Raw genomic sequence first — 24,033 nt, forward strand, 5'->3', positions numbered from 1 at the left:
ATTTTTTTGAACTACAGACTGTCTCTGGGCCTCTATCCACTTGCCAGCCTGCCACATTGTATCTTACATCTTGTTCAACACAACAGGGGCCCAAGAGAATCTCCAAATATGACTTCCAGGCTAATTGAGAGATATCGATTCAATTCATGCCAGAAAATTACTAGAGAAACCTTAGAAATGGTGCGAATTGAACACATGGCTAGGGCTCAAACTTGTGGGACTTGTGCTGTTTTTGCTGTAAAGTCTTTGGCGTGTTGTAGATTAAACTCAATCCATGAAGCTGGGCTGGACCGACAGTTATTATTAAGCATTATTGTCCCATCAATAATAATTAAATGTAGACGTGTTTTCTGTAATTACTATTGAAAATTACCATTGAAAAAGCTGAAGTTGTTTGGTATGAATGAAATAAAATGTTTTAATTACTCAAAACAATCTGGTCCCTGGGTTTCCCTTGTTTACACAATTATTGTGCATCAATCAGTAACAATCTGATTATATAGAAACAAACTAATGTATATTTAATTAGTGATTATTTGTCTTACCTTTTAATATTAAATATATATTTGTAAGTATTTTAGTTCCCTAATAGACAAAGAGAAGGAGATGTGATATCTTTTATTGGACTAAATAATTAATCACAAGCTTTTGAGACCTCAGGGTCTCTTCATCAGGTGAACGCAGGAAAGAGAGATTGCTGTTTATTGATGTAAAAGTGTCTGTAGTCGTTATCAGTCTGCCTTTAGGTCATATACACTGCGCAGCTGATCAAGTGCCACATCATATGCTTCAGCTCCTACTGTAGATGATTAAAATATATTGGTGAGAAAATAGTATCTGTTAACAACAGAAAAACCATTTGTCTTGTCTCACATGACCCTGTGACTAAGGCAAGCAGATACAATCTAAAAGCCTAATAATGACCACTCAAGGGACTATGATAATATGTAGTGGGGTCACTATAGACAGTAGCCCTGGTGGGGCTATGCAAAGCAGTCTGCCATTCTGGTTTCGCTGTTGTTGAGGCTACAGTAGGATTCTAAATCAGTCTCTACAATCTGTGCTTCCTTAGCAAAAAGTGCAGTGCGTAAAACAACTTAGAGAAATTTAGAAGCCCTGAAATCCAATGTGTTGTCTGGTAATTTCTAAATGCTGGTATCTGATACCCCATTCATTAATTTCTGAACTGGTTTCCAGCCCATCATATATTTCTGATTCACTCTGTTTACATATTCTGTAAGGAGAAGTATAAGCTTTGTTCCAGATACGTTTCAAGCACTGTTTAATTCTATACGTGTTTGTCCCAAGATTCCTGTGAATTTCCTTTTTGAAAATAAAAAGTGCTTATGCCAATTTGGAGCAAAGAGCTTGGAGAACATAGCCCTTTGTTTTGTTACAGGCATTAAATAAATCAGGAGAAAAGCTGGAAAATGCAATTATCTCTGCTCATTCGAGCTAGGCAAGATGCATCGCAGAATGAAGGGTGTTAGCTGCATGAGAACAGCTGCCATGCAGCTTTCTTCATACCACAGGTTCTCAGCCATTACTGCTGAAGACCCTTTTTAATCAGATTCCATCGCTGTCAGGTGTACTGTACTGCTTTAGTTATGGACTGGAGCACAGCTTGAAAAATAAATCTCCCATGACTTTTTTTTTTTTAAAAGTCCTAGTTTGATAATGGTCCAAAAACTGTACAATCATCTTAAAGCAGAGTAATATAATGATAAATATATCATTGACAGTATTTCTGCATGTCTTATGATCAAATTTTTTTGTTTTGTTTGTTTTTTAAGAGTGACCAGTTATTATTTGTATTTATTTTTCCCCAATTTGAAATGTTCAATTATGTTTTTTCTCCTCACCGCAGTGAGTCCCCATACAGCACAGACATTCTCAGCAGTAATGAACGTCCTCCAATCTCACAGCAGAGCAGAGGTGGGCAGGCTACCGATTTCAAAAGAGAGATCAGCCCTGCTTCTTATCCACTCTGAATGTGCTTGGTGTCTGACCAGTAGAGTTCGCTGTTGAGCAATGAGGAGAATAAGTCCCTGCCAGTTTCCCATCCCCCACCCCTGGGAGTGTCAGAGCCAAGGTGACGCCCCCTTCGGAGTCCCCAGCAAAGTTCAGCCTCTTTGCACAGCTTGGACACAAACTCACACTGTCCAAGCTGTGTGACTCACCCTGCGCTCCCCGTGGCAGCACTTCAACTAGATGAGCCACAAGGAGATCCCCATGATTGTGTATTTTAAATAGTATGTATTGATGCTATAATAAATTGGCTGTGCATATTTATTTAGAATTAATTTGTTAAATTACTGCTCCCCTACCCCACTCCAGTTCAAATTACCAGTACCAGAGGCAGATCGGGCATATGTACAGTATACAAATGAACAGTCGAGTCAATATTCTCCCCAAGAAGCCTTGCATTCATGACTGAGCATGGTGACAGAGCCTGCTTGCAAATGAAAACTCAAAGGATTACCCTGTGAAGTAAGCAGCTGAAAGGGATCTGGTCCCAGCACAGAATACCAAAACATCCATCCCTTTTCTTATTATGCAGTACAAATATAGAATGGGAAGAAAAAAAGCAACCTAAGTGTAATTGCACTGTAAAGTTACATTTAAGGCAATCCGACTTTTCTAATGAGTTGACGCTGGCATGCTATTGTGAGCTTGGCACCCTACTGAGATTAATTTCACTGCTCACTTGCTGAATTGTTAAATGTCATTTCTCACAGGTTGCCCTGCTGCATTGATTTAATTAAAAGGACTGCAGCTCATGCTGATGGTGTTTATTATGTCTTACCACTGTGTTGCAACCATGTGAAATGCTGAAAAGAACAATGCATGCAACATGTTTACCACAGTTTAACACGTCACAAAAACAAAACAACAAAAAAAGCCAGTTCAAAGCACAGTACTGTTTCTTGTGCTTTTGAATATCATGCACCGGCTTGCACAATCACAGCCATGACAACACTAAAGATAGCTGGGGCTTGCTTCTCTTCACAGTTGCTGAAGCTGCACCTGGTGTTTAATTATCACAACATCCATGCAGGGAGGGTTTCAATTCTATCCCATCTATATTGTTATGCTAATGAAAAGTAGTATAATGAGATTTTGTTATAGAAAAAAAGCCATGGCTATTACTTTAAATTTGTGATTAATAACAGCACATTACACATTCAGAACCATCTCATAGTTGGGTTTTGTGTCCCTGCAGTTACACCTACCTGTAGGGAATGTAAACAACGTTGTCAACAAGATCAGCTTTTTGATAAACTATAGACGAATTACACAAAAAATGATTATAAAATGCAATTTGATTGAGGGACATAGCAGCTTTGATTTCCACCATTTTGTTTAAAAGAAATACAAACAAAATAAAATAAAATAAAATAAAAAAATAGAAATGGGAGCAAAAATAAAACATTCCCAGTGGTGTTATCTAAAGGGTATGTAATATCAGATCGACTAGTTTGTAAACATGAAGTAATATGGAAATGGTAAAAAAAAAAAATCTGTATCATTGATATGGTCAGAGGCTGTGGCAGTGAAAAGATTTCCACTGGACACCCCCTATAATGGAACTTTAGTGAGAGAATCATAGAATACAGCTCGAAAAGATGCTGCCTGAAAATGAGTGGCCTGCATTGGTAATACCATCAGAGGATAAAAGAATGTGGCCTTGAAACAGTTCATTTTAATGGACAGCACCGGCAATGGAACTTAACTAAGAAAGTCAAGAATACAATTGTGTCCCAAACATTAATGGCTGGTTTAGCATCAGTCAATAAAACCCTGAAAATATGAAGTTACTACCTCAAGGTTTTTGAGATATGAGGCTTTGACATTGTAGCAGCGGTCATGTACAATAACAAAATGGCAACCTGGCACTGAATACTAGCATCTTAACCACTCTGCAAGAGAGCCGGGCTCATCTACATTCTTAATTATAGAGCTTTCGAGCTCATCTCATCAACCGACAGGAACCAGAGTCTGCAACGGCAGTACATTACATAACACAGCAGCTAAAATAAAAGCTAAATGTGCTTGTACTGTGACAGCCACACTCAAGCTTGACCTAACGAATCACAGAATGCAAATGCGTATCAAGTATGAAGCCAATATCTCAAAGCATTGGTACTTTACCATACAGCATGCCCATGCTTTTCTCAAGCTTATACTATCCTATGCAACAGAGAATTGATTGCCCCACTTTCTTCTATAGGGAAATCCTACAATACACTGATTTAGTACAGAATTGGTATATCCTGAAATAAACCAGGCATCATAAAGTCTTTACTTTTTTTAACCCTCAGCACAAATCAGTCTCCAGCCCCAGAATGATACTGACACCGACTTGTACTTTCAAGGGGCCTGTCAATCATTTTGATGAAACTGTCACAGACATACACTTTCAAAACAGTCAGTCAGAGATTCTACTGTTGGCAGGTGCCTGTGCAATGCAGATCACGTCCTACACAATTCACTTTTTAAAGTTAACAGTTATCAGTGTGTAATTTGATAACATGCTGCCCTTGCTAAAACTGTAGAAACAGCCTTCGGCAAGGTATCATTATCCACTCACCATTGGTTTATTTCCTCATACACCTACTTATGTTGTGGCTTACAGATGCATTTCCCTGATTTTACCAATTTTTTTACCATGCTTGGCCATAGCTGCTGTAATTTCCATCCTCAATTTACAATGTACAATTTTACATTCTACAAAGTCTAGAAGGCACTTCCATCAATTCAAGAACTTCGATGTAGTGCAAAAAGTTTTAGACATTTATTTTAATAGGAAGTACCCTTCGGGCATTCAGCAGTTGTGAATATCACCCTAATAACAGCAGCTTTAAAACCGTGATAATGAAAAACAGATCTAACAAATTGTACTGTACCTGAGATATATGATGATGGAGGAGTGAGAATCTTAACAGCGCTGAAACAGCAGTGTGCATGATGCAACATGGGAAAATAAAGAACACCAAACCTTCTTTCAAAAAAAATAAGATCTCACAGATAAGAACACATTTTACCGTAAATAAATACTTGTGGGACATCGAGCGAGAAGTTATCAACGAGGGGAAGAAAGTAGCTGAATTTTCTAAATAAAAATGTTATTGATGAAAAGCAAGATGCCATACATCCCAATCTGCCACACACCATTACAGAATCCCAGCTCTGTGACGCTACAAACACAACACTGCAAACCTTCCCTGTGACCTCTGCAGGAGTCCAGTTCTTTAATCTCTGTTTATGTGCCTGCATACACACGAATGCTCACAACATTGTTATTCACCTTCTATTAAACGTCTTGAGTGTTTTACATCAGTAAACCATACCCAGCTAGGTGGCTTACTCAATCATTCTGAATACCTCCTATCCAGCCTTCCCTTTTCTAGTGCTGTATCACTGAGTGCAATCTGCATTCAGATGAACTGTGGTAACTCCAGCAAGCTCAGCTGTTTTCCTGGAATTGATCTGACATTGATAGGCAGTGGGCAGAGCAAATGCTCTTTAGAAAACCTTAGGTTCGAAAGACCTTTCAGTAAACAAAAGTGCCTTGTTCAAATTAACATGAGGACATTGATCACCTTGCAGCATTAGACAACTGGTGCGTATAAACATGTCTTTAATAAAGCATTACAAAAAAGTTAGTTATTTTGCAAATTACTGTACAGTACCTTCATATAAATCTATTCATTTTTATAACATCAGTCCACCAGTGTGCTACTTGTGTGTGTGTTGACAGCCCCGCAAATTAAGTTTCAATTTGTTTTTTTTCTTTCCTTTTTAAAAAGAAAACACACTGTGCCTTCAGCAGATTTCTTTTCAGTAACTAGGGACTGTTATGAATGTGTTTAGTGAAATTACAAAGCCACCCACGTTCCCTTAAGAAGAAACAGTTATTTCATGTTTACATCTGATTTATTAGATTCCGGTTGCACCAATGACTTTACAAGCTGTGGTGGATGGAAGATGCACAGTGGATGGCAAAAGGGTTATTTATTTATTTATTTATTTATTTTAAATCCATTATAGTTCTTCAGCAAGAAACCCACATTAATACGCAGCACAAAACATAAGGAGAGCTCCAAAGGGGCGACGCACAATTGGCCGAGCGTCAGCTCAGCGCGCACCAGCGACCCCTGTGGACTGGCCAGGCGCCTGCAGGCTTGCCTGTAAGATGCCCAGAGCTGCGTTGTCCTCCAACGCTGTAGCTCTGAGGAGGCTACATGGTGGGCCTGCAGAGTGAAAAGAAGCAATCGGCTGATGGCACACGCTTCGGAGGACAGCATGTGTTCGCCTTCGCCTACTCCCGAATCAGCGCGGGGGTGGCAGCGGTGAGCTGAGCCTAAAATAACTGGCTCTTTCAAATTGGGAGAAAAAGGGGGTAAAAAAAAAAAAAACTATGACATGTATAAACTTGCATACATAACTTTATTTCAGATATATTGTATTGATGAGAACACCCAATTTGTCTGCTGCTTTGAAATACATTTTAAAAAATAGCTGCTTTGATGAAACACACAATATTCTCTTAAAAAAGTTTTAAACAGGGTCTCCCAGTGGCTTAACTGGTAAAAGCACAGCGGCGTGGTGTGCAGGGTGTGAGTCATACAGCGCAGGTTGTGCGGTTGCCAGTTTTCAGTGGGGATTCCAAAGGGAGTGTTGCATTGTCTCCGACGGTCCTGTGGGTTAGAGAGGCTAGACACCCAGTGAGCTGAAAAAAGCCGACATCTCCAGAGGTTGGTGGCTCGCTGACATCGCTCTCGAGTTCCTGGGTGCAAAAGAGGAAGCTGGCTTAAATCGTGGAATCAGACAGACTACATAAAACAAGAACATTTTCAACAGATGAATGCATCATTTCCATGTGAACACTCAAAGCCTCCTGGTATAGACATGTTGCAAGATTGAGGAGCTTATGAAGTAACATAGACATCTGCTACCGTGTCACTATGAACCCAAGGTGTTAATCCTAGAATATTGCTGCTCATCATCTGGAGCCTCTCTGGTGAATATTTTTTTCAGCAGTGTCTCAAGTAGCCAAGTATCTTAATGGCCATGGTATCTTAATATTGTGCAGATATTTAAAGATGTGACTGTAACAAAAGGATCCATACCAAAGCGCCTTCATATTGTGAAAATCAATAGCATTATTATTTTCGGGAACAGTATTTGCAAACTGGAACTCTGCATAAAATTAAATAAAGCACCAACTAAGACATGGCTTCTTTTACTGTAAACTAATGTGACCCATCTGCATTTCCTTCCATCTAATGATGTAGATATCCTTCTGCCTGGTGTTGATGGCTGAAGTGTAATGCTGGCTCCAGGAATCAGTCTATTTTGCCTCCCTGGTGCATCAGCAAATACAAGAGCTGTAATGCTGGCTCCAGGGATCAACCACAGTGCAGCCTCCCTATCGGATCAGCATAACAACCATCTGGACTGAGCTGAGTAGAGTACTTCTCTGGGGTCTTCAAGTGGGCACCTTCCATCCTCTGTGTTTTGTCGACTAGCCCAATACACCTTAAGAGGGCTTGACAGGGATTCTGGCATCCTAGCATCACCCCCCTCCATCCCCCACTCAGCTAAGCCCAGCTTACTTACCTTCCTTTCCATCGATGTTGCTTTCTTTCTACTGTGCTGAGGTCCTCAACCACAAACTTCATCTTAAGCAGAGCCAGTTGAACCTGGACTTTCCATCCGCGCTGTTCTGCTTCAGCAGCTAGTTGAGATTACCGAAGTTTCTACATTTGAAACGCCTCCTCCACAGAATCCTACCATGGCACTGTTAACTCTAACAGGTGAACAAGGAGTGCTGATACAGACCACAAGAAAATATCAGTTCGAAGGCAATCTCAGGTGGGAAAATAAGCCATTGTCCAACAAAAAAAATGAACAAGAGAGATCTACATGATAATTGGCCCATGTCCCTTCAATTGGGAACGTCCTTGAATGGGAAAAAAAATAATAGATACGATAGTATAACTGCAGTATTGAAAAAACGATTTTCTACCATTAGAGATCTAATCCGAATCTGCATTTTTAACCAAGGGCTTGGTTTTCAAAGCTTGGTAACTTATGTTGTTAATGGAACAAGGAAAAAAAAAAATCACGTTATTTCAGAATATAGAAAAAAAAAAGCTAATTAAAATTTGGTTGAAATACAAAAGCAATGCAGAATTATACTGCACAAATGGATAATACATTATTAAGTAAATTGTACATAAATGTATAAATTATAAAGTGTATTGGATTACATTGGAAAATGTAACTCCATAAAAGATGATGCATCTGTACACTTGGGCTGTAGATTGATTTTTCCTGTTACTTTATAAAATTAAAATATACAACAATTTTAACTAGTCTTCTTTATTCATTTGTGTAATGAAAGATCCTGGGACCTGTCTAGCCTATAATTTTAAATTTAACGTAATTAATCAGGCATACGAGACCATTCTGAAACACATAGCTTAACAGAAACGATCATGCCATCCTGTGGTGGATTTGTGTTATTGACTGTCACCTCAATTCAATACTCTCTTTGGTTTAATGTACTTTGGCAGCTTCTATTTTCGTTCTGCTCTATTGTATTAGTTACAAGCCTCCGTATGTTTTCAATCATTTCAATGCATCATTAAGCTTTTTACTTACTTACTAATGGCACAAATCCATGCACCCACAAAAATAACCAATTCCATGAAATGAAGATCCAATGTGAACATTAATCAGGTAGCTCAGAATACTAAAATCAAACCATATACAAAGCCACCAAATTTGTTGTTAACTGCATTACCACTGGTCAAGGACATCTGCTATCACTGGATGCAAGGCATTCTGTTTATTAAAATGTATGATACCTGAATATGACACACACATGCAGAGTGGGGATGAAAGCAGTTTGTATTACATTCATTAAATTACAACCTCTTGTGGGCTTAGGTGTTATAGCAGGCTTATTTTCACCTATGTAGCAAGTGGAAGAATTTGGCTCAGGCCACAAGTGAAAGTAGTTTAAATTAGTGGTCTCAACCTGCCCCCATGGGCATAAATTCACGCTACAGTACAACCACAATAGTTGTCTCTACTTTAAAGAGACCAAGGGGAATGAACAGCCTGAGCAATTCTTATGCCAATGACTTAAATGTTGTGTTTTTTCTTTATTTCATTACTTTCAGTGTTATGGTTCTTTGATCTTGTGAAACGCTTTTTTGTTCTATTTGCCTGTCCCATAAATCTGTTAATTATACCAATTTAAATTATGTAGGCTTTTTTGACAGCCCATTTTAATTAAGATGAAGTCCAACTTAGCTGTAGTGACACCATACCCCTGCTACTCCATACAGGAATAGGAGGTTAAGCATAACATTTATAAAATAAAAAAGGATTTTAATGTGTCACATTTCATTTAGATGCAGTGTACTCCTGGTGGTATCATGAAGGCTTAACCCATGCTCAGCTCTAGTGAAGGAAGATGCATATTAAAGATGCACAAGCCTATTGTTGTTTTGTAAGTTCAGCAAGTTAATCACATGCACTGTATTGTACTTTGTACTTTATAGTCTTGTCTGACTGTTCTTTGGATTTCCTAAAGCATCAATGTGAGTCTTGTTCATTTATTGTTCAATGTTTACAATACTTTCATGAACTTATCCTGAATGAAAGTTTCTACTTGGTGGATGAGAGCACTGTGGTCTGCTTCACATATCTTGTGCTTCTGTTTGTCTTCTTTCAGAGACTCTAGCAAAGTGTTATGAACAGGAGGCAGTGAACCCAACGAATGGAGCAGCTGAAGCTGATGTAGTGTATTCTCAGTTACTTCCTTAAACTTTAAAGCTTTTAGAACAGCAGGTGCAAACTTGGCGTAATGAGCTGTAGAGGCAATGACAACTGGACACGTCCCGTCTTGCAGACGGTCTGCTACAACTTTGGCAACAGCTGTGTGGGGGTCCAGAATGTATCCTGTGGCAGAGTGCACAGACTGGATAGTGGCTAAACACTCCTCCTCAGAGCACCAGCCTGCCAGGAAATCCTGCTGAATTCTCTCGAGTAAAGACCCCGGCACCCGAAAAAGATTCTGCCTTTCCAGCTGTGAGTATAGATCCCTCACCAGCTGCCAGTCACCGTTTGAGATGAGGTACAGATATCTTTCAAGGTTAGATGACTTCAGAATATCTATCGAAGGAGAAACTGAGATTAGAAGACGTCTACCATTAAGATCATACTCCCCTGTCCTTAGGAAGTCAGTAAGAATGTTATTTTGATTTGAAGCACAGATTAGCTTTCTGATAGGAATTCCCATCCGTTTTGCGTACACAGCTGCCAAAACATTTCCAAAGTTACCGGTAGGGATACAAACATCTATGGGATCTCCGAACGAAAGGACACCTTGGCTGATGAGATCAAAGTATGCTGAAGAATGGTAAACCACCTGTGGGAGCAGACGTGCCCAATTTATGGAGTTTGCGGTACTCAAGGCTGTACCATATTCAACTGCAAGAAAACCTGTCAGCTCAGAGTTAGTGAACATCTTTTTGATTGCTCTTTGACAAAAGTCAAAGTCAGAGTTGACACCCACTGCTTTTACATTTCCCTCAACATATCTTGTCATCTGCATCTTCTGAACTGAACTTATACCTTTTTCAGGGAAGAATGCCAGCACAGTGATCCTCTGCTTATCAATGTCACTAAGATTCTTGAAACCTTCAAGAACTGCACTACCTGTATCTCCAGAGGTTGCCACCAAGACTAAATAATTGCACGTTCGAGGTATGCAGTATGCAAAAAGCTGAGGCATCAGCTGCAGAGACAAATCTTTAAAAGAAGCAGTGGGCCCATGAAACAACTCCACAACATACTGGTTGTGCATCAGGTGTCGAACTGGAGCAATCCTTGAGCAAGCAAAGTTTTCCCCATAAGCCCGTTCGACTATCTCAAGCAGATGTGCAGGAGGTACATCAGCAGGGTGTATGCATCTTTCCAGTAGCACTTGAGCTCTTTCAGGAAAAGACATATTCACCAGCCTCTGCCACTCACTGGAAGTGAGCTTCGGAAGACCATTCAGGGGCACATACAGCCCTCCATCTGGGGCCAGACCCTCAACAATAACATCACTGAAGAACTTCTTGCCAGTATTTGATCCACTGTTCCTTGATAGTGTGCCTCTGGTTGAAACAAAGGTCTCCGATTCTGAGTCTTGGTATCTCTTTACTGCTTCAAGTACTTTATCTGCTATTTTCTCTGCTGTGTCACCAGCGCCACACAGCACCCGTGTATCACACCACTTTTTGTAAAATTGCTGTCTGTATCGTAAAATGTCCCTCATTGAAACTTCTGGGCCTTGCCCAACAATTCTATCAACTTTCATTCTCTCAAGTCTCTCAATGATGTCTTCTGTACACACATCAAGATATACCGCTATTCCATTCTGTTTCACATGTTCCATGCTCCTAGAGTGTATTGGATTGGACCCAGTCAATGAAATGACACTCCCAGAAATTGTAAAGTTTAAAAGGGCTTTGCCTTCTTCTTCTAAAAACTGCTCCCCACCAACTTCTGACAGTTTTTCTGCTACAGTCATATCCCATGCCTTCTCAAGAATGTCATCATCTACATCTATGACAGAGCGTCCCAATCTGTGGCCAATAATTCTCCCTACAGTTGTTTTTCCGGCTCCAGGAGGGCCCATGATGAGGATATTTTTTTTTCCAATGCATGATCCCAGAGTGGACAGACATGCTGTGCTGGGTAGGAAGGTTGTAGTTAAGCACTTGAAAGTCTTTCCCTCTGTTAATAAGTAATGCATCAGTCTTCCCTTGGTTAGCAGTACTTTCACAAGACAAAATGATGAGACTGGAACCATCTTGAGACTGGAACTTGAAAACACACTGAGTCCAGTCTAAGGGAACATAAAAAGGGCAGTATTAATTTTGCTCAGATTAATTCCTATAAATGGCAGCTTTAAGAACTTTACCATCGAGCCTGATCACTAAAAACCAAAACTATGTGTGGTTTTTAATTTGTACTAAATGAAATGTAGATTTTAGAACTACAAATTTTGTGTCGTAAGCAGTGCTAACATTGCAATGTAGTCTCTTCACGATTTTGTCTTGGTTGGATATGTGTTTCTTTTATACTGTATCAATTTTGTCATAATAATCATTCTGATGCATAGTTCGCCCCCAGTCTCTGGAAGTCGTTTTAGATAAAAGCATCTGCTAAATGACTACATAATTATTAATACAGGGAGAGGGTCGGACAGATAAACAAACAGACTCTATATCCCTAGATTGCACTCCTAAATTGTTCTAAAGAATATCCTAAGCAAGTTTTATCAAAATTTGATATATAAAAATGTGTGACATACAGACAGATATACAGACAGCATCCTTATACTCTGAGATCATAATCTGCACTAAAGAATGTTAGCAAGTTTCACATCATCTAGAAAACTGGTTCTATAGATATAAAACTACACAAAGTACAGAATAACAAACACAAACAGCCTCCGCATTTCATAACATTGTGATACAGATCATTGGTGTTACAGAAGAGCGTTCGCAAGTGTTGCCACAATTGGACAAGTGGTTCTGTGCAGAACTAACCGATGGATACCCACCTACATTACTGTGTCCCGAACAGAGAGATTATAATGATGGGCCAATTTAGAGCAATCCTGTTTGTATTAATTTGTGGTCTTTCTCTGTCGGACTCTCCTTTCATCATTGTTAGAACAGACTTTCTCCTACTTGTACACTTTGAGGCTTCCTGAAACTAACAAACTATTTAAAAGCACAATTTTCAGATAATTGCTTGGGGTTTATACCAAGGCAAACATGTCAATCACCTCCTTTGAAGCATAAATGAAAAGTAACCTAATGTCACATAAATTCTTCAGACTGTAATTCTACTTAACTATTTACTTTGCATTTAAAATAGATCAAATCTCTTTGTACTCAGTATGCATGCTGGGAATTCTGTACAACACTTAATGATAATAAAAAGAAATACTGTATCATACAATTTTCACCTTCAATAAGCTTTACTTTACTAAACACACCCCACCCCCCCCCCCCCCCCCCCCCGGCCAAAAAAAAAAAAAAAAAAAACTTCTGGTGCAATGTTTGAAAGTTGATGCCTAAAATTATTTGTCCCAGCCAGCATGTTCTTAATTCCAGCCTGCATACTTGTTTTCTGTTTACTTACAAATTTGCGTAAACACAACAGGAAGCGGGTCTCTCTCAACTTCACATGGGCGTTTTCAGTTCATTACCCTTGTGTTGGCATCAGCAGGTTGTCATTTAATATCACAACAGATGTCGCTCCAATCCCGTTGCTCCGTTTCATTACCTCCCTGTCACCAGAGCCTATTAAAATTCTGTCTCAAGTACTCGGAGAGAGAGCATGCCTAGTTCGGTACGGTAGCCGTAGCAGGACACGGTCGTTTACAATTGTGAAACTAGTTATACTATTGGGGTCGATGTTTTCCACAGACGAAAATAGATTTTTGTTTTTTTGTTTTTTTCAAATTTCGGATGTACGTTATATTGTTACAAACAATAATCAAACAAGGTCGTGCAAAGCTATTTAAAAACGGAGTTATTGTTTTACTAGCACTGTGATAGTGTTGCCTGTGTATACTAACGACACAACATTAAATAGTCCACCAGATTTCAAATAAAATAACAAGGGAAATGAAAAAAAAATACCCCAACAAAAAAAACACGCTTTCTTCATTTCAAAAAGGTTATATTTTTGTAGCTAAAGATTATTTTTGGTTTACCTAAAACAACAAAACGGAGATACTACGACAAAACACTTTCTAATACTTTATGATGATAAGTACCGGTTGGTGAGCAAATCTCCGTTACGTCAACTGTAACATAGCAACACTATTCTCCTTTTTCATATTAATTTTCAGGTGTTAAAATATATATATATTTTTTTGATATATGCGCTTCGCTACATTCATGCTGAACACATGTGACAGTATCTGACCTCAGATGATCTGGTAAGGAACGGCTCGTTTTTATTGGCTCAGACATGATTTTCCATAACAAACTTGATTCACTGTATTGATATTGTAAAATATATGTGAAAGTGTAAACACGGCGGATTGTATAATATATTGACAACATAATGCATTGAAAGGAATGTTTTGAAATGTCAACAGGAGTAAGCTATGTAGATTTTTTATTTGAAAACAGTAATACACTTATAAGAGGGTTCAACTTTAAATGTAGGATGACAGGTACATTGATATGCTCTGAATGAAAGAACCCTGCAAATACAATTGTGCAATATTCAGTTTTGTGATATTTGAATTATTCCATTACACAATACGTGTTATATGGCTAAATGTGTATATTGTACTATCTGGGGGAATGTGATCAGTTTATTATCATTGTAGCCATATACAGAGATGACAAAACTCATGTCCTAAACATGCACATCGCTCTACACACATTTTTCCATTCCGAGTAGTAAACAGGCTGTATCCTGGCATGTACTGATTGATTGCAATCATTCACGTGTTGCCTTGAGCTGCAGACTTGTATTCTGTTATGAAGCACCTGGGAACATTAAGTCTGAACTTTTGCATTTAAAACATTACCAAAGCAACAACACCTTGCTTTTTAATGTTGTTTGAAAAAAAAACAGCAAAGCACACATTCAGACCAACAAGAAAACGTGCAGTTATTAGGCTACATGTCTATCTGCAGCCATGTAGCGCTATCAAAACTGAACCAGGCGTTGCACATGTGCCACGGTTATCTATGACTAACTTTTTTATTAACTTGACTTATTTTGTACATTTGCAGTAAAATGTTTTGATTAGTACAGAACAGCAAGCACTGTAAGCATATTTGTTTTAAAATTATTCCTTGATGTTTTACAAAGTGCAACAAATACGGATATTGAAATGTAGGTGTGTCCTAGAATATACTGTAGCGTTTCACAGACAGTAGAAAGGAGGAGACAGCACGCTTGATTCAAGTTCAATCCTGCTTCACTGAAATACATGAACAGTAACCTGCTTTGAGAACTCACACAATTGCCGGCGCCGCGCCCTCTTATAAAGTAGCTCCCCCTCTCTATTCTAATCGGGTACTGGAGCTTACACACATCCCATTGGTCCTCAGCCTTACACCAGGACCAATGGGCACAGACAAACAACAACCAATAACAGGGGGACACAAAAAGCACAACACGTCGACCAGCAACTGCAGGGAACACAAAGGGGGAAAGGAAAACAATACAACGGCAATTACAGTACACTACACAAGACACAGTTACATAGATGCACGGATCGCTACAGTATCTTTATTTGATATTCACTTCAACTACCTGTGCATTCACAGCCCCTATGAGCAGTCATTTTACTTCAGTTTGGTCAGCTGTATCAGTATAGAATTTGCCTTGAAGCTTCACTACAGTGGCCTTGTTGTCTGGTGTGTTTGGTCACTGTGTTCCCTGCTCAGATCTGATAACTATTTAAACTCTGGACCCTTGACTTTTGTTTTTTTGTTTGTTTTTTTTCAATGCCATTGCTTGTTCTCTGGCTTAGAAAAAATTGCAGATGCCGAAATGGTTTTATTGAACTGCATAACAGTATTTAAGTATTTGTCCAATGCCTTTAGCAACATGTAATGTGTGGTCCTTTGTGTCAGGGCCTCTTTCCGGGTCGTTCCAAGAAGCCACTGCATTGTTACTTTATTGTAAAGGGCCTGCGTGTGGCTCCGTGCGTATGGCTCAGTGCCACGCTGTGGACTGTGCAACCTGTTCCCCTGCTTGGCGTTTTGCCAGCCGCTTGAACTGGTTGGGTGAGTTGCAGTTGGATTATGCTAGATATTTGGTGCAAATTTTTAAAATGAAATGACATTTTTTTTCGAATGAAATTAATAAAGAGCTCAAAACAGCAACACATCCTCACCTCTGCTTGGCTTCAGACTGTGACGTCACAGTGGGTATTGTAGCAACTAGAACTTGTTACTAAGGAAACCGTATCCAAGGGCAACAGTTGCTAAACAAATCAACCAAGCAGCCATTTGCACCAGAGTTCTCCAAATTTAAGTTTTCGATTTATTTTATAATTTCATTTTTTAATATTTAGTCATAATGACAGATATGTTTCCTGCCGAAAGCATTTATAATCTTATACCCCGAGAGGAGGTTAAAGTTACCAAACAGCCGAGGTGAGTTATTAAACAATTAAATACGTTTGAATGATCCTTTTTTTCAAATGTTATTTTATTTTCATTTGCATTGTACTGCATATATTTACATATCGACGCTGGCTTCTTGTTTAGCCTATCGTTGGTTAACTAAATGAATTCAGGAAAAATACTTTTTTTTTATTATTATTTTTATTTTTATTTTAGAAACGACTTAATTTTTATGCCAGAGGTTGATCCTGTGTTTGCTGAAGGTTACTGCGATTTTTGCTTTTTTTCTTTTCTTTATAATCCTGTTATCGACGCAGAAACAATAATGCATCGTTTATAATTCGTTTTCAATACTATAGCGTGTTACTCATCTTAGTATGTATTAAACGCCACCGGTTTCTCACGCAGTCTTTTTTTTTTTTTTTTTTTTTTGTGCCCTGTGCTGCAATAATTTATTTAATGACATGCAATGTAAATAATTGTACGGAATAGTAGCCTATTTACACCAGATCTCGTAACTATCAAGATTGCAAAATACAGTTAGAACTTGGTTGTAAATCCTTTTTTTTTTTTTTTTTTTTTTTTTTTGTTCTTTAAAAACGTGTCTTAAGCTCCACACCACACTTGATCTTAAAGTCCCTGGTGAATTACATCATATCTAATGAGCCAGATTTCATCTCTCCTCTAGTTTTCATTACCACTCAAGTGATCATTCTTTGTTGGTGGTGGAAAAAAACAGAGCTGACAGCATTGCTGAGACAATGAGATGACAGAAGCCTGCAAAGTGTCTGTATGCTCAGATGGCTGATACAGTGAAATATAAGAGGTCATTTGTATACTCTTGGGCTTTCATTAGAAACACAGCCCTTGACAGACAGATGCATATCTTATATTGTAATGTGACCTGGACTGCATAACTGTATCTAATTTACACTTACCAGCTGAAAAGACAGCATTTGTGTGAGTTGGTTGTGAAGAAGTGTCAGTTTTTTTTAAATGTTTTAATTAGAAGTCTTCACATCTGCTTTATGGGCCTATGTAATATATCTGAAACAAAAACACATTGGAAATATGAAAAAAACATAAAGTGCCCAGCCATTTAAAATGGCAATATCAAAAACACAAGCCAAGTTTCAAGAAACCACCGGGGCAACCTTGGCCAGCACCAAGCAAATAGGCACAACTGTAAAAGTGATAATGGTTAAGGTAGCCCCAATTGTTTCTACTAACTTGGCTTGTGTTTTTCAGGCACAATAAAAGCAGATCAAACTTGCATCAAGTTTCTGTTGAAAGGGTTAAGATGTGAATCTGTGTAGAGTAGCAGTTATGTAGCTGGAGTAGAGGTATGCCTAGTTAGGGTTCAAATATTGCCTTATATAGATATATATTCAAGGTAAATTTGACTCGGCACAATCAAATGAGCAAGCAGGATTCGGGAGTGGATTTAGCACAATGCATTGTCTTCAAGTTGTACGGCAAGTTATTCAAACCAGCAACGAGTACGATCTACCACATTGCTTGGGATTCATCGACTATGAAAAACCCTTTGACTCTGTTTACACAAGATCTGTATTAAGCTCTCAGAAAAAACAAGGAATTGAGAAAACGTACAGAGACTTGATCAGCACCATATACAAGAATGCCACATCCACAGTTTTAAAAAGAAGTTCATCAATGAGATACAATTTCCCCAGAGCTCTTCATGGCCACCCTAGAAGACATTTTCAAAACACTGGATTGGGAAAATAAGGGTCTAAAGATCAGTAGAGCCTATGTGAATCACCTACGATTTCCTGATGACATCCTTCTATTTGCAACGTGCCCAGAAGAATTACAAACAAGAATACAAGAACTACACGAGGCCAGCATCAAAGTGGGTTTGAAAATGAACCTGAAGAAGACTCAAGTCATGTTCAGTAATATACCACTCCACAGGCAATTGAAGTCAATGGGATCAAGCTTGAATAAGTCAATAACTATGTATACTTAGGACAGTTAGTTTCAGCAACGGAGAACCAAATGTGCAAAATCAACAGAAGAACAAAAATAGGCTGGAGTGCCTTTGGAAGATTAAGCACGGTTCTGAAAAGGAAACTACCCTTATGCCTCTAGAGAAAAGTCTTCGACCAGTGCGTGCTGCCAGTGCTAACTTACAGATGTGAGACCTGGACCCTCAGTGCAAAAATTACTCAAAAATTACAAACAGCTCAACAGAATGGCAAAAATATATTTTTTTGCAGGCAAAGGTTCCATTTTAGAACATAAACAAATCATTTAATATAAACAGACGTCACAATAAGTGCATTCCCTAGTATACTTCCATGTTGACAAAATAGGTTAACTGTCATTAAACTCATATGTCCTGTAATATACATGCATGGCTAAAAGTGCCTGGGGTCTGCAAAAAACTGAAGAAAAAGGAGGAAATTTTTACCTTACTTTGATGATTTATTTCTCTTACTGTATGGCAGGTATTGATTGACTTTTTTTTTCTACATTTTACCTAAGAGTGCTGGGGGAACTACAGATTAAAAGTGAAATGGTGCTTTTGCGCTAATACCCTAAAAACTATCATTGCTGTACTGAAAAATACGTGTAAACTATCCTTGCTCTATAGAGTCTCTGGCAGTAACTCTCACTGATAACTTGGTGCGAGATACTACAGTTGGTGATTGGTCCCATTTAGAAACAGCGACTGTGTTTAGATTGGCAAGCAAAGCCACCTATAAATCAGAAAAAATGCTATCATTTTCTGATTTTAAATGTGGTATTACATACAGTAATATTTGGTCTTGTATATTACAGACACACATCAAAGTTTCGGGAAACTGTCAAAGAAGAAACCCAAAGGCACAAAGCTCCAAACAAAACCATGGGACCAGTTAAAGTAGATGTCCCTTCTCCAGAAAAGTTCTTGCAGAAACACTCAAAGGAACCAAAACTTGCTGACAGTAAGCCATTGCTAATGAAATGATAGTAAACAGTTTGTGTATTAATGTAAGATAGAGTGCTTAGCCAGGAGCTCTGCTTCCTATAAAAGGAATATCTGGATTTCCTGACCCCTGAATGTAAAATGCATTTTGTAAACAAAACAAAAATAATAAACTGATCCATGTTTTTGTTTTCACTGAAACACAGAAACAGTTAATCAGACAGAATGACATAATTTTTTAGGTATTAGAGTAAATTAAAAACTGTTTTTCAATATTCCAACAAATTCAGATCAGGGGAAAATAACCTCAGAATTACTGACATATGTTACATTATATATTTAAACCAATTATCCTGAAGTTTTACCTGTTAAAAAATATTGATAATACTGCACAAAAATTGAGGGCAAGGCATAGCCCTAATGGAAAGCAGATGGTGTTCTGTTAACCACAGAGCAGTGGTCTTCAAAGCTGTTGCCATGGACAGAGTTGTGCTTGTGAGAGTGGAGTGCCCACAATGCCAACTGGCATAATCTGGATGACTGCAATACTGAAACAGCAGTAGAGCAACTACAGGCACTGCCACCTACTACTCCTTGCTCGCAATCTCTGCTTTTGTTCCATTTGATAAGGCCTTTTAATTGTATCTTTTGAAATAAGTAGTTTGATCAATGCCAAGACCATATAAAATGCTCTTTACTTTATGAGAAATTTGCAGAAGAGCCCATGATCAGTAATTCTTGAGGACCACTGATGTAGAGTAATCCCCCATGTACGAGAGATCTGCGTGTATCTCTCGAAAAGTAATTATTTTTCGTTCTTTACAGCTACTGAAGGTGGACTACTTGGTAAATATATATTTACAATACTAAAGCTCATTTTGTTAGTTAATATAATTATTTAAAGATACATACAACAAAAAGAAAAGTAGAATTTGGCAACAGGTTAGTATGTTTAGTTATTTTGGTAGTATTTACTTATGAGCTGCTTCTGAAAATAATATCAAAGACCAGAATGAGCAGATTCCAAGCCGTGCGGCTCATCATTGATTGCGCTGTCTTAAACTCAAGTCTGTATTCGGGGCTTTTAAAAGGAGAACAGAGATAGAAAAGGAGATGATTGTATTGATTTTACAGAGAAACCATTAAAAAAGCTGTGTGGTGATCAGAAGAAACCTCGATTACCACTCAGAACTGATCACCCAGTCATGGGGATTCAGACCAAGAAGAACTTCATCAAAACCAACGCCGTTGAAACTATTATGTCAGTGCCAAAGAAGCCCCAACCAAACTATGTGGACACAAGAAGAGGAGACAAGCAACTTCTGGACACTTCAGGGCTTGTTCCAAAATTCACAAATAAAAAGGTATGGCAGTACAATAATTATTGTGATGTTGATTGGCAACTCCAGAGAACAAGAAATGCATATCTTTCGATAATTCAGATTTGGCTTTCCCCTTTTCTAGAAACATTGAAATGATCTTTAAAATAACAGTGCATTTACAATATTCATCCAGCAGATGGTGATATACAAGTAAAAAGTGAAATCTGCATTTTGTGAACTCAAAACACCTTAACATCTTAATTGGTAAAGCTGTTTAAGCCATATTATGCAACATTTCTAATTACAAGTAACAACAGCATAGTTCTCCAGCCTTTCATACCATTAATTTCTCAATGTCTGGGGTTGAATCTGGCACAGGTTGTCCAAATAAAAAAAAAGTCAAGGTTTAGTCATAAAACATGCATCCTCATATAGAGAACTCTTATCATTGCACAGTTCATGAACGGTTAAAATAAAATTGAGATGATAACCACATGCAATCTGACACGTCAGTAGGAGGCTAGAAGTGTATGATAACAGTTTGGTGACGATTGGTGCAAAGTCAAGGTAGTTCTGGTTTTCACCATGTAGATGGACAGACACACATGACCAGTGCATAAGGGTTCCTGTTTTTTTAATGAGATCCCTAAATAAAAACCCTAAAAAAGACACCCAAGATTTGGCTCTATTAGCCAACTGGACTGTATTGCAGGGGGTTGTTCACTTATTAGAATGCAGGATTGAGATTTTGATCATCTGTAGAGAGAATAATCCCAACGTTTTAATTAACTCGCTTTGCAAGCCACCAAAATGTTTTTTTTTTTTTCCTTTGCCATTTACTTACTTTAATGATCACCATCTGTATATTTAATCAAGCTATTAATGTACTCTATTTGATGTGAAAAGGACAGAGTGACAATGTTATAATAAAGAGGTCTAGTAATAATAAACAAGCCATGTTAGCACTGCTTTTCTTCACTTATATCTTTATACAAGAAAGGGAGCAAATCACTTTCATGAATATAGTGTGAATCCCTCAGGAGGTAACACAGTCTCTGCCACCTCTACAGTATGTATTTAGAATGTAAGCAATTCTGTCATTGTTCTTTCTAATGGGGGTTAACTGCCATCTGTCATACAAGCAACCATTTTATCAGCTTACATTGCTTGGATTGTAACTTCATTAAGTCCTGAAAACCAAATGTAAAAATTTGCTTTTTTGTCATTCACTGTGCCTTACAAAATATTAAGATTGTATCCCTTGAATAATATTTGCTTTAATGCATGCCCCCTGCAGGACTATGGACAGACTCCTGAATATCTGATAAAGCGAAATGAAGAGGTGCAGAGGGCCCAGGAAGAGTATGATGCATATATAAAGGAGCGGATTCGACAAGGATCAATGAAGCAGCTCTCTGATGAAGAAAGGGATGCAGTTCTCCAGGTAAGCTAATAATAGCATCTCATAGCCCTTATCAAAGTTGCCATGGTAATCTTGCAGTTTTCCCATGGTTATACATTAGCATCATTGACCATAGTTTACCATGTTTTTAATATGCTTTGATATACCTAGTCTCTGGACTTTAGAATGATTATCTGTTCTTTGGGATGTGTTCACAATGCTTTATTACACTTTGCTATGCTTCTACTGTGAAAAGCAATGTGTGTGCGTGTGTGTCTTGTGTGTTCAAGTGCTGGGGTTGAATCTGGCGTGCATGTTTGTGTGTGTGTGTTAATTTTTGTGCGTGTGCACACATGTGCACGTTTGAAAGCAGCATAACCTTTTTTATTCATATTTAGAACAGCATTTATGTTTTTTCTTTTTTTTTTCAGAATAAAAACATACAGTACCAGTATTGATATTTTCATACAATATTGGAAAGGTCTTGGAAAGGTCAATATTGGGGATGTCTAAATATTGGCCATGATAATATAAGCAGTATATTAGTTGTATGTGATATGTAGGTTCTCATTATTACATTTAATATGAGCCTGAAAATGAAGAAAATGTGAAGGAGGAGTAAGAATGTGTGAGCAGCACATCCACAGGACCTTGCCCCCTCCCACAGGACCTTGCCCCCTCCCACAGAACCTTGCCTCCTCCCACAGGGCCTTGCCCCCTCCCTCAGAACCTTGCCCGCTCAAACAGAACCTTGCCTCTTCCCACATGCTCTGCCACTGGGAACTGAATCAAGAAGCAACTTGCAAGGCTCCAAATTTGAGTCAAATGGGCATCAAGTGGTTAAAGAAGTCTGTTTAAAACAATAGTTATTAGTATTCTCGTTGTCAATCAATGCATTGATTGTAAAAAAAATACAGTAAAATAATTATTATTGCAGGAGTGTTTCTTAATAGAGTTGCCAAGATCTAGATTTATTTTTATGATGAAAATAAGATGTGACTGATGCATGTTTTCTGTATTGATGTCAGGGTCTAAAGAAGAACTGGGGGGAGCTCCATCACCAATACCAGGGCATCTCTGTAGTCACTGACACAACACCAAAAAAGTACCGCAAGGAAAGACTGGAGACAGAGATGAAACAGCTGGAGAAAGACATTGATATGATTGAGAGACACAAAACGATCTACATTGCAAATAAATGACTTTCCAGAGGGTTCTGTGTTAAATAAGTGTCGTCATGTGTAATAATAAATCATAGAATCTAAATTAAATACATTTTCTTTTAAATAAATGATACCACCTATTGTTACAGTCAAGTATATTTTAGAAATTTGCATACTGGTTGTTACATAGATACTGCAAGTGGGAACCAGATGAACCATTATTTATAACCATGTTTTCATTGTATTCTCTTTCTCTAACATTGGTTAGCCAGTGGTATGCAACCAACAAATGACTACACAGGGGATGCAATCAGTAACATATTAGTCCCATTAATAAACTGAATTCCTTGAATCTGCTCTTGGATGTTATTGTCCAGCCACAATTTGGCAATGTGTACTGCTTACACAGCCAATTTTAGAGGAGAAATCTCAGAATGGAGCAAGATAACCAGTGGAGCACCATAGGGATCAGTATTAGGTCCTCTGCTCTTCCTAATCAACATTAATGACTTGGATTCTGGTATAGTAAGCAAACTTGTTAAATTTGTAGATGAGTGGCAAACACTGTTGCAGCAGCAATGGTCATTCAAAATGATCTAGACAGCATTCAGAACTGGGCAGGCACACAGCAAATGACATTTAATATAGAAAAGTGTAAGGTACTGCACGCAGGCAATAAAAATGTGCATTATAAATACCATATAGGAGACACTAAAATTGAATCTATGAAAAAGATCTAGGAGTTTATGTTGACTCAGAAATGTCTTCATCTAGGCAATGTGGTGAAGCTATAAAAAGTAAAAATCAGGCCAACAAAATGCTTGGATATATAATGAAAAGAGCTGAATTTAAATCAAAAGAAATAATGTTAAAACTGTACGATGCATTACTAAGACCTCATCTAGAATATTGTGTTCACATCACCTCGCTACAAAAAGGATATTGTTGCTCTAGAAAGAGTGTAAAGAAGAGCGACCAGAATTGTCCTGGGTTTAAAAGGCATGTCATATGCAGACAGGCTAAAAGAATTGAA

At 38.2% G+C, this 24,033-nt stretch overlaps 2 protein-coding genes across 4 annotated transcripts; one reads left to right on the forward strand and one right to left on the reverse strand.

Moving 5' to 3' along the window:
• Positions 1–8,330: 8,330 nt before the first annotated feature.
• LOC121314129 (threonine synthase-like 1) lies at positions 8,331–13,419 on the reverse strand. The gene is made up of 2 exons (XM_041247068.1): positions 13,222–13,419; positions 8,331–11,914 (listed from the first exon to the last, which is right to left on the reverse strand). Exon 2 carries the CDS (start codon positions 11,876–11,878, stop codon positions 9,647–9,649), a length of 2,232 nt encoding a protein of 743 aa, XP_041103002.1. The 5' UTR covers positions 11,879–11,914; positions 13,222–13,419; the 3' UTR covers positions 8,331–9,646.
• Positions 13,420–13,446: 27 nt separating this feature from the next.
• Positions 13,447–23,324, forward strand: LOC121314130 (enkurin-like). Of its 3 annotated transcripts, none has more exons than XM_041247071.1 (6): positions 13,447–14,026; positions 18,987–19,132; positions 19,939–19,959; positions 20,248–20,477; positions 21,733–21,879; positions 22,866–23,324. In XM_041247071.1, exons 2-6 carry the CDS (start codon positions 19,054–19,056, stop codon positions 23,037–23,039), a joined length of 651 nt encoding a protein of 216 aa, XP_041103005.1. In that variant the 5' UTR covers positions 13,447–14,026; positions 18,987–19,053; the 3' UTR covers positions 23,040–23,324. The 3 variants fall into 3 exon arrangements, with proteins under 3 accessions (XP_041103005.1, XP_041103004.1, XP_041103003.1); XM_041247069.1 differs by lacking the exon at positions 13,447–14,026 and adding an exon at positions 15,942–16,211; XM_041247070.1 differs by lacking the exons at positions 13,447–14,026; positions 19,939–19,959 and adding an exon at positions 15,936–16,211.
• Positions 23,325–24,033: the final 709 nt, after the last annotated feature.

The sequence above is a fragment of the Polyodon spathula genome, chromosome 4 (genome assembly GCF_017654505.1).
Source record: "Polyodon spathula isolate WHYD16114869_AA chromosome 4, ASM1765450v1, whole genome shotgun sequence".
Lineage (NCBI taxonomy): Eukaryota > Metazoa > Chordata > Actinopteri > Acipenseriformes > Polyodontidae > Polyodon > Polyodon spathula.

Excerpts from the sequence above, each read along its gene's own strand:
- LOC121314129 (XM_041247068.1), bottom strand. The coding sequence starts at position 11,878 with ATGGTTCCAGTCTCATCATTTTGTCTTGTGAAAGTACTGCTAACCAAG.
- LOC121314130 (XM_041247069.1), top strand. The coding sequence starts at position 16,135 with ATGACAGATATGTTTCCTGCCGAAAGCATTTATAATCTTATACCCCGA. Across the intron at positions 16,212-18,986 it reads AAAGTTACCAAACAGCCGAG|ACACACATCAAAGTTTCGGG; the intron begins GTGAGTTATTAA and ends TGTATATTACAG. Across the intron at positions 20,478-21,732 it reads CAAAATTCACAAATAAAAAG|GACTATGGACAGACTCCTGA; the intron begins GTATGGCAGTAC and ends TGCCCCCTGCAG.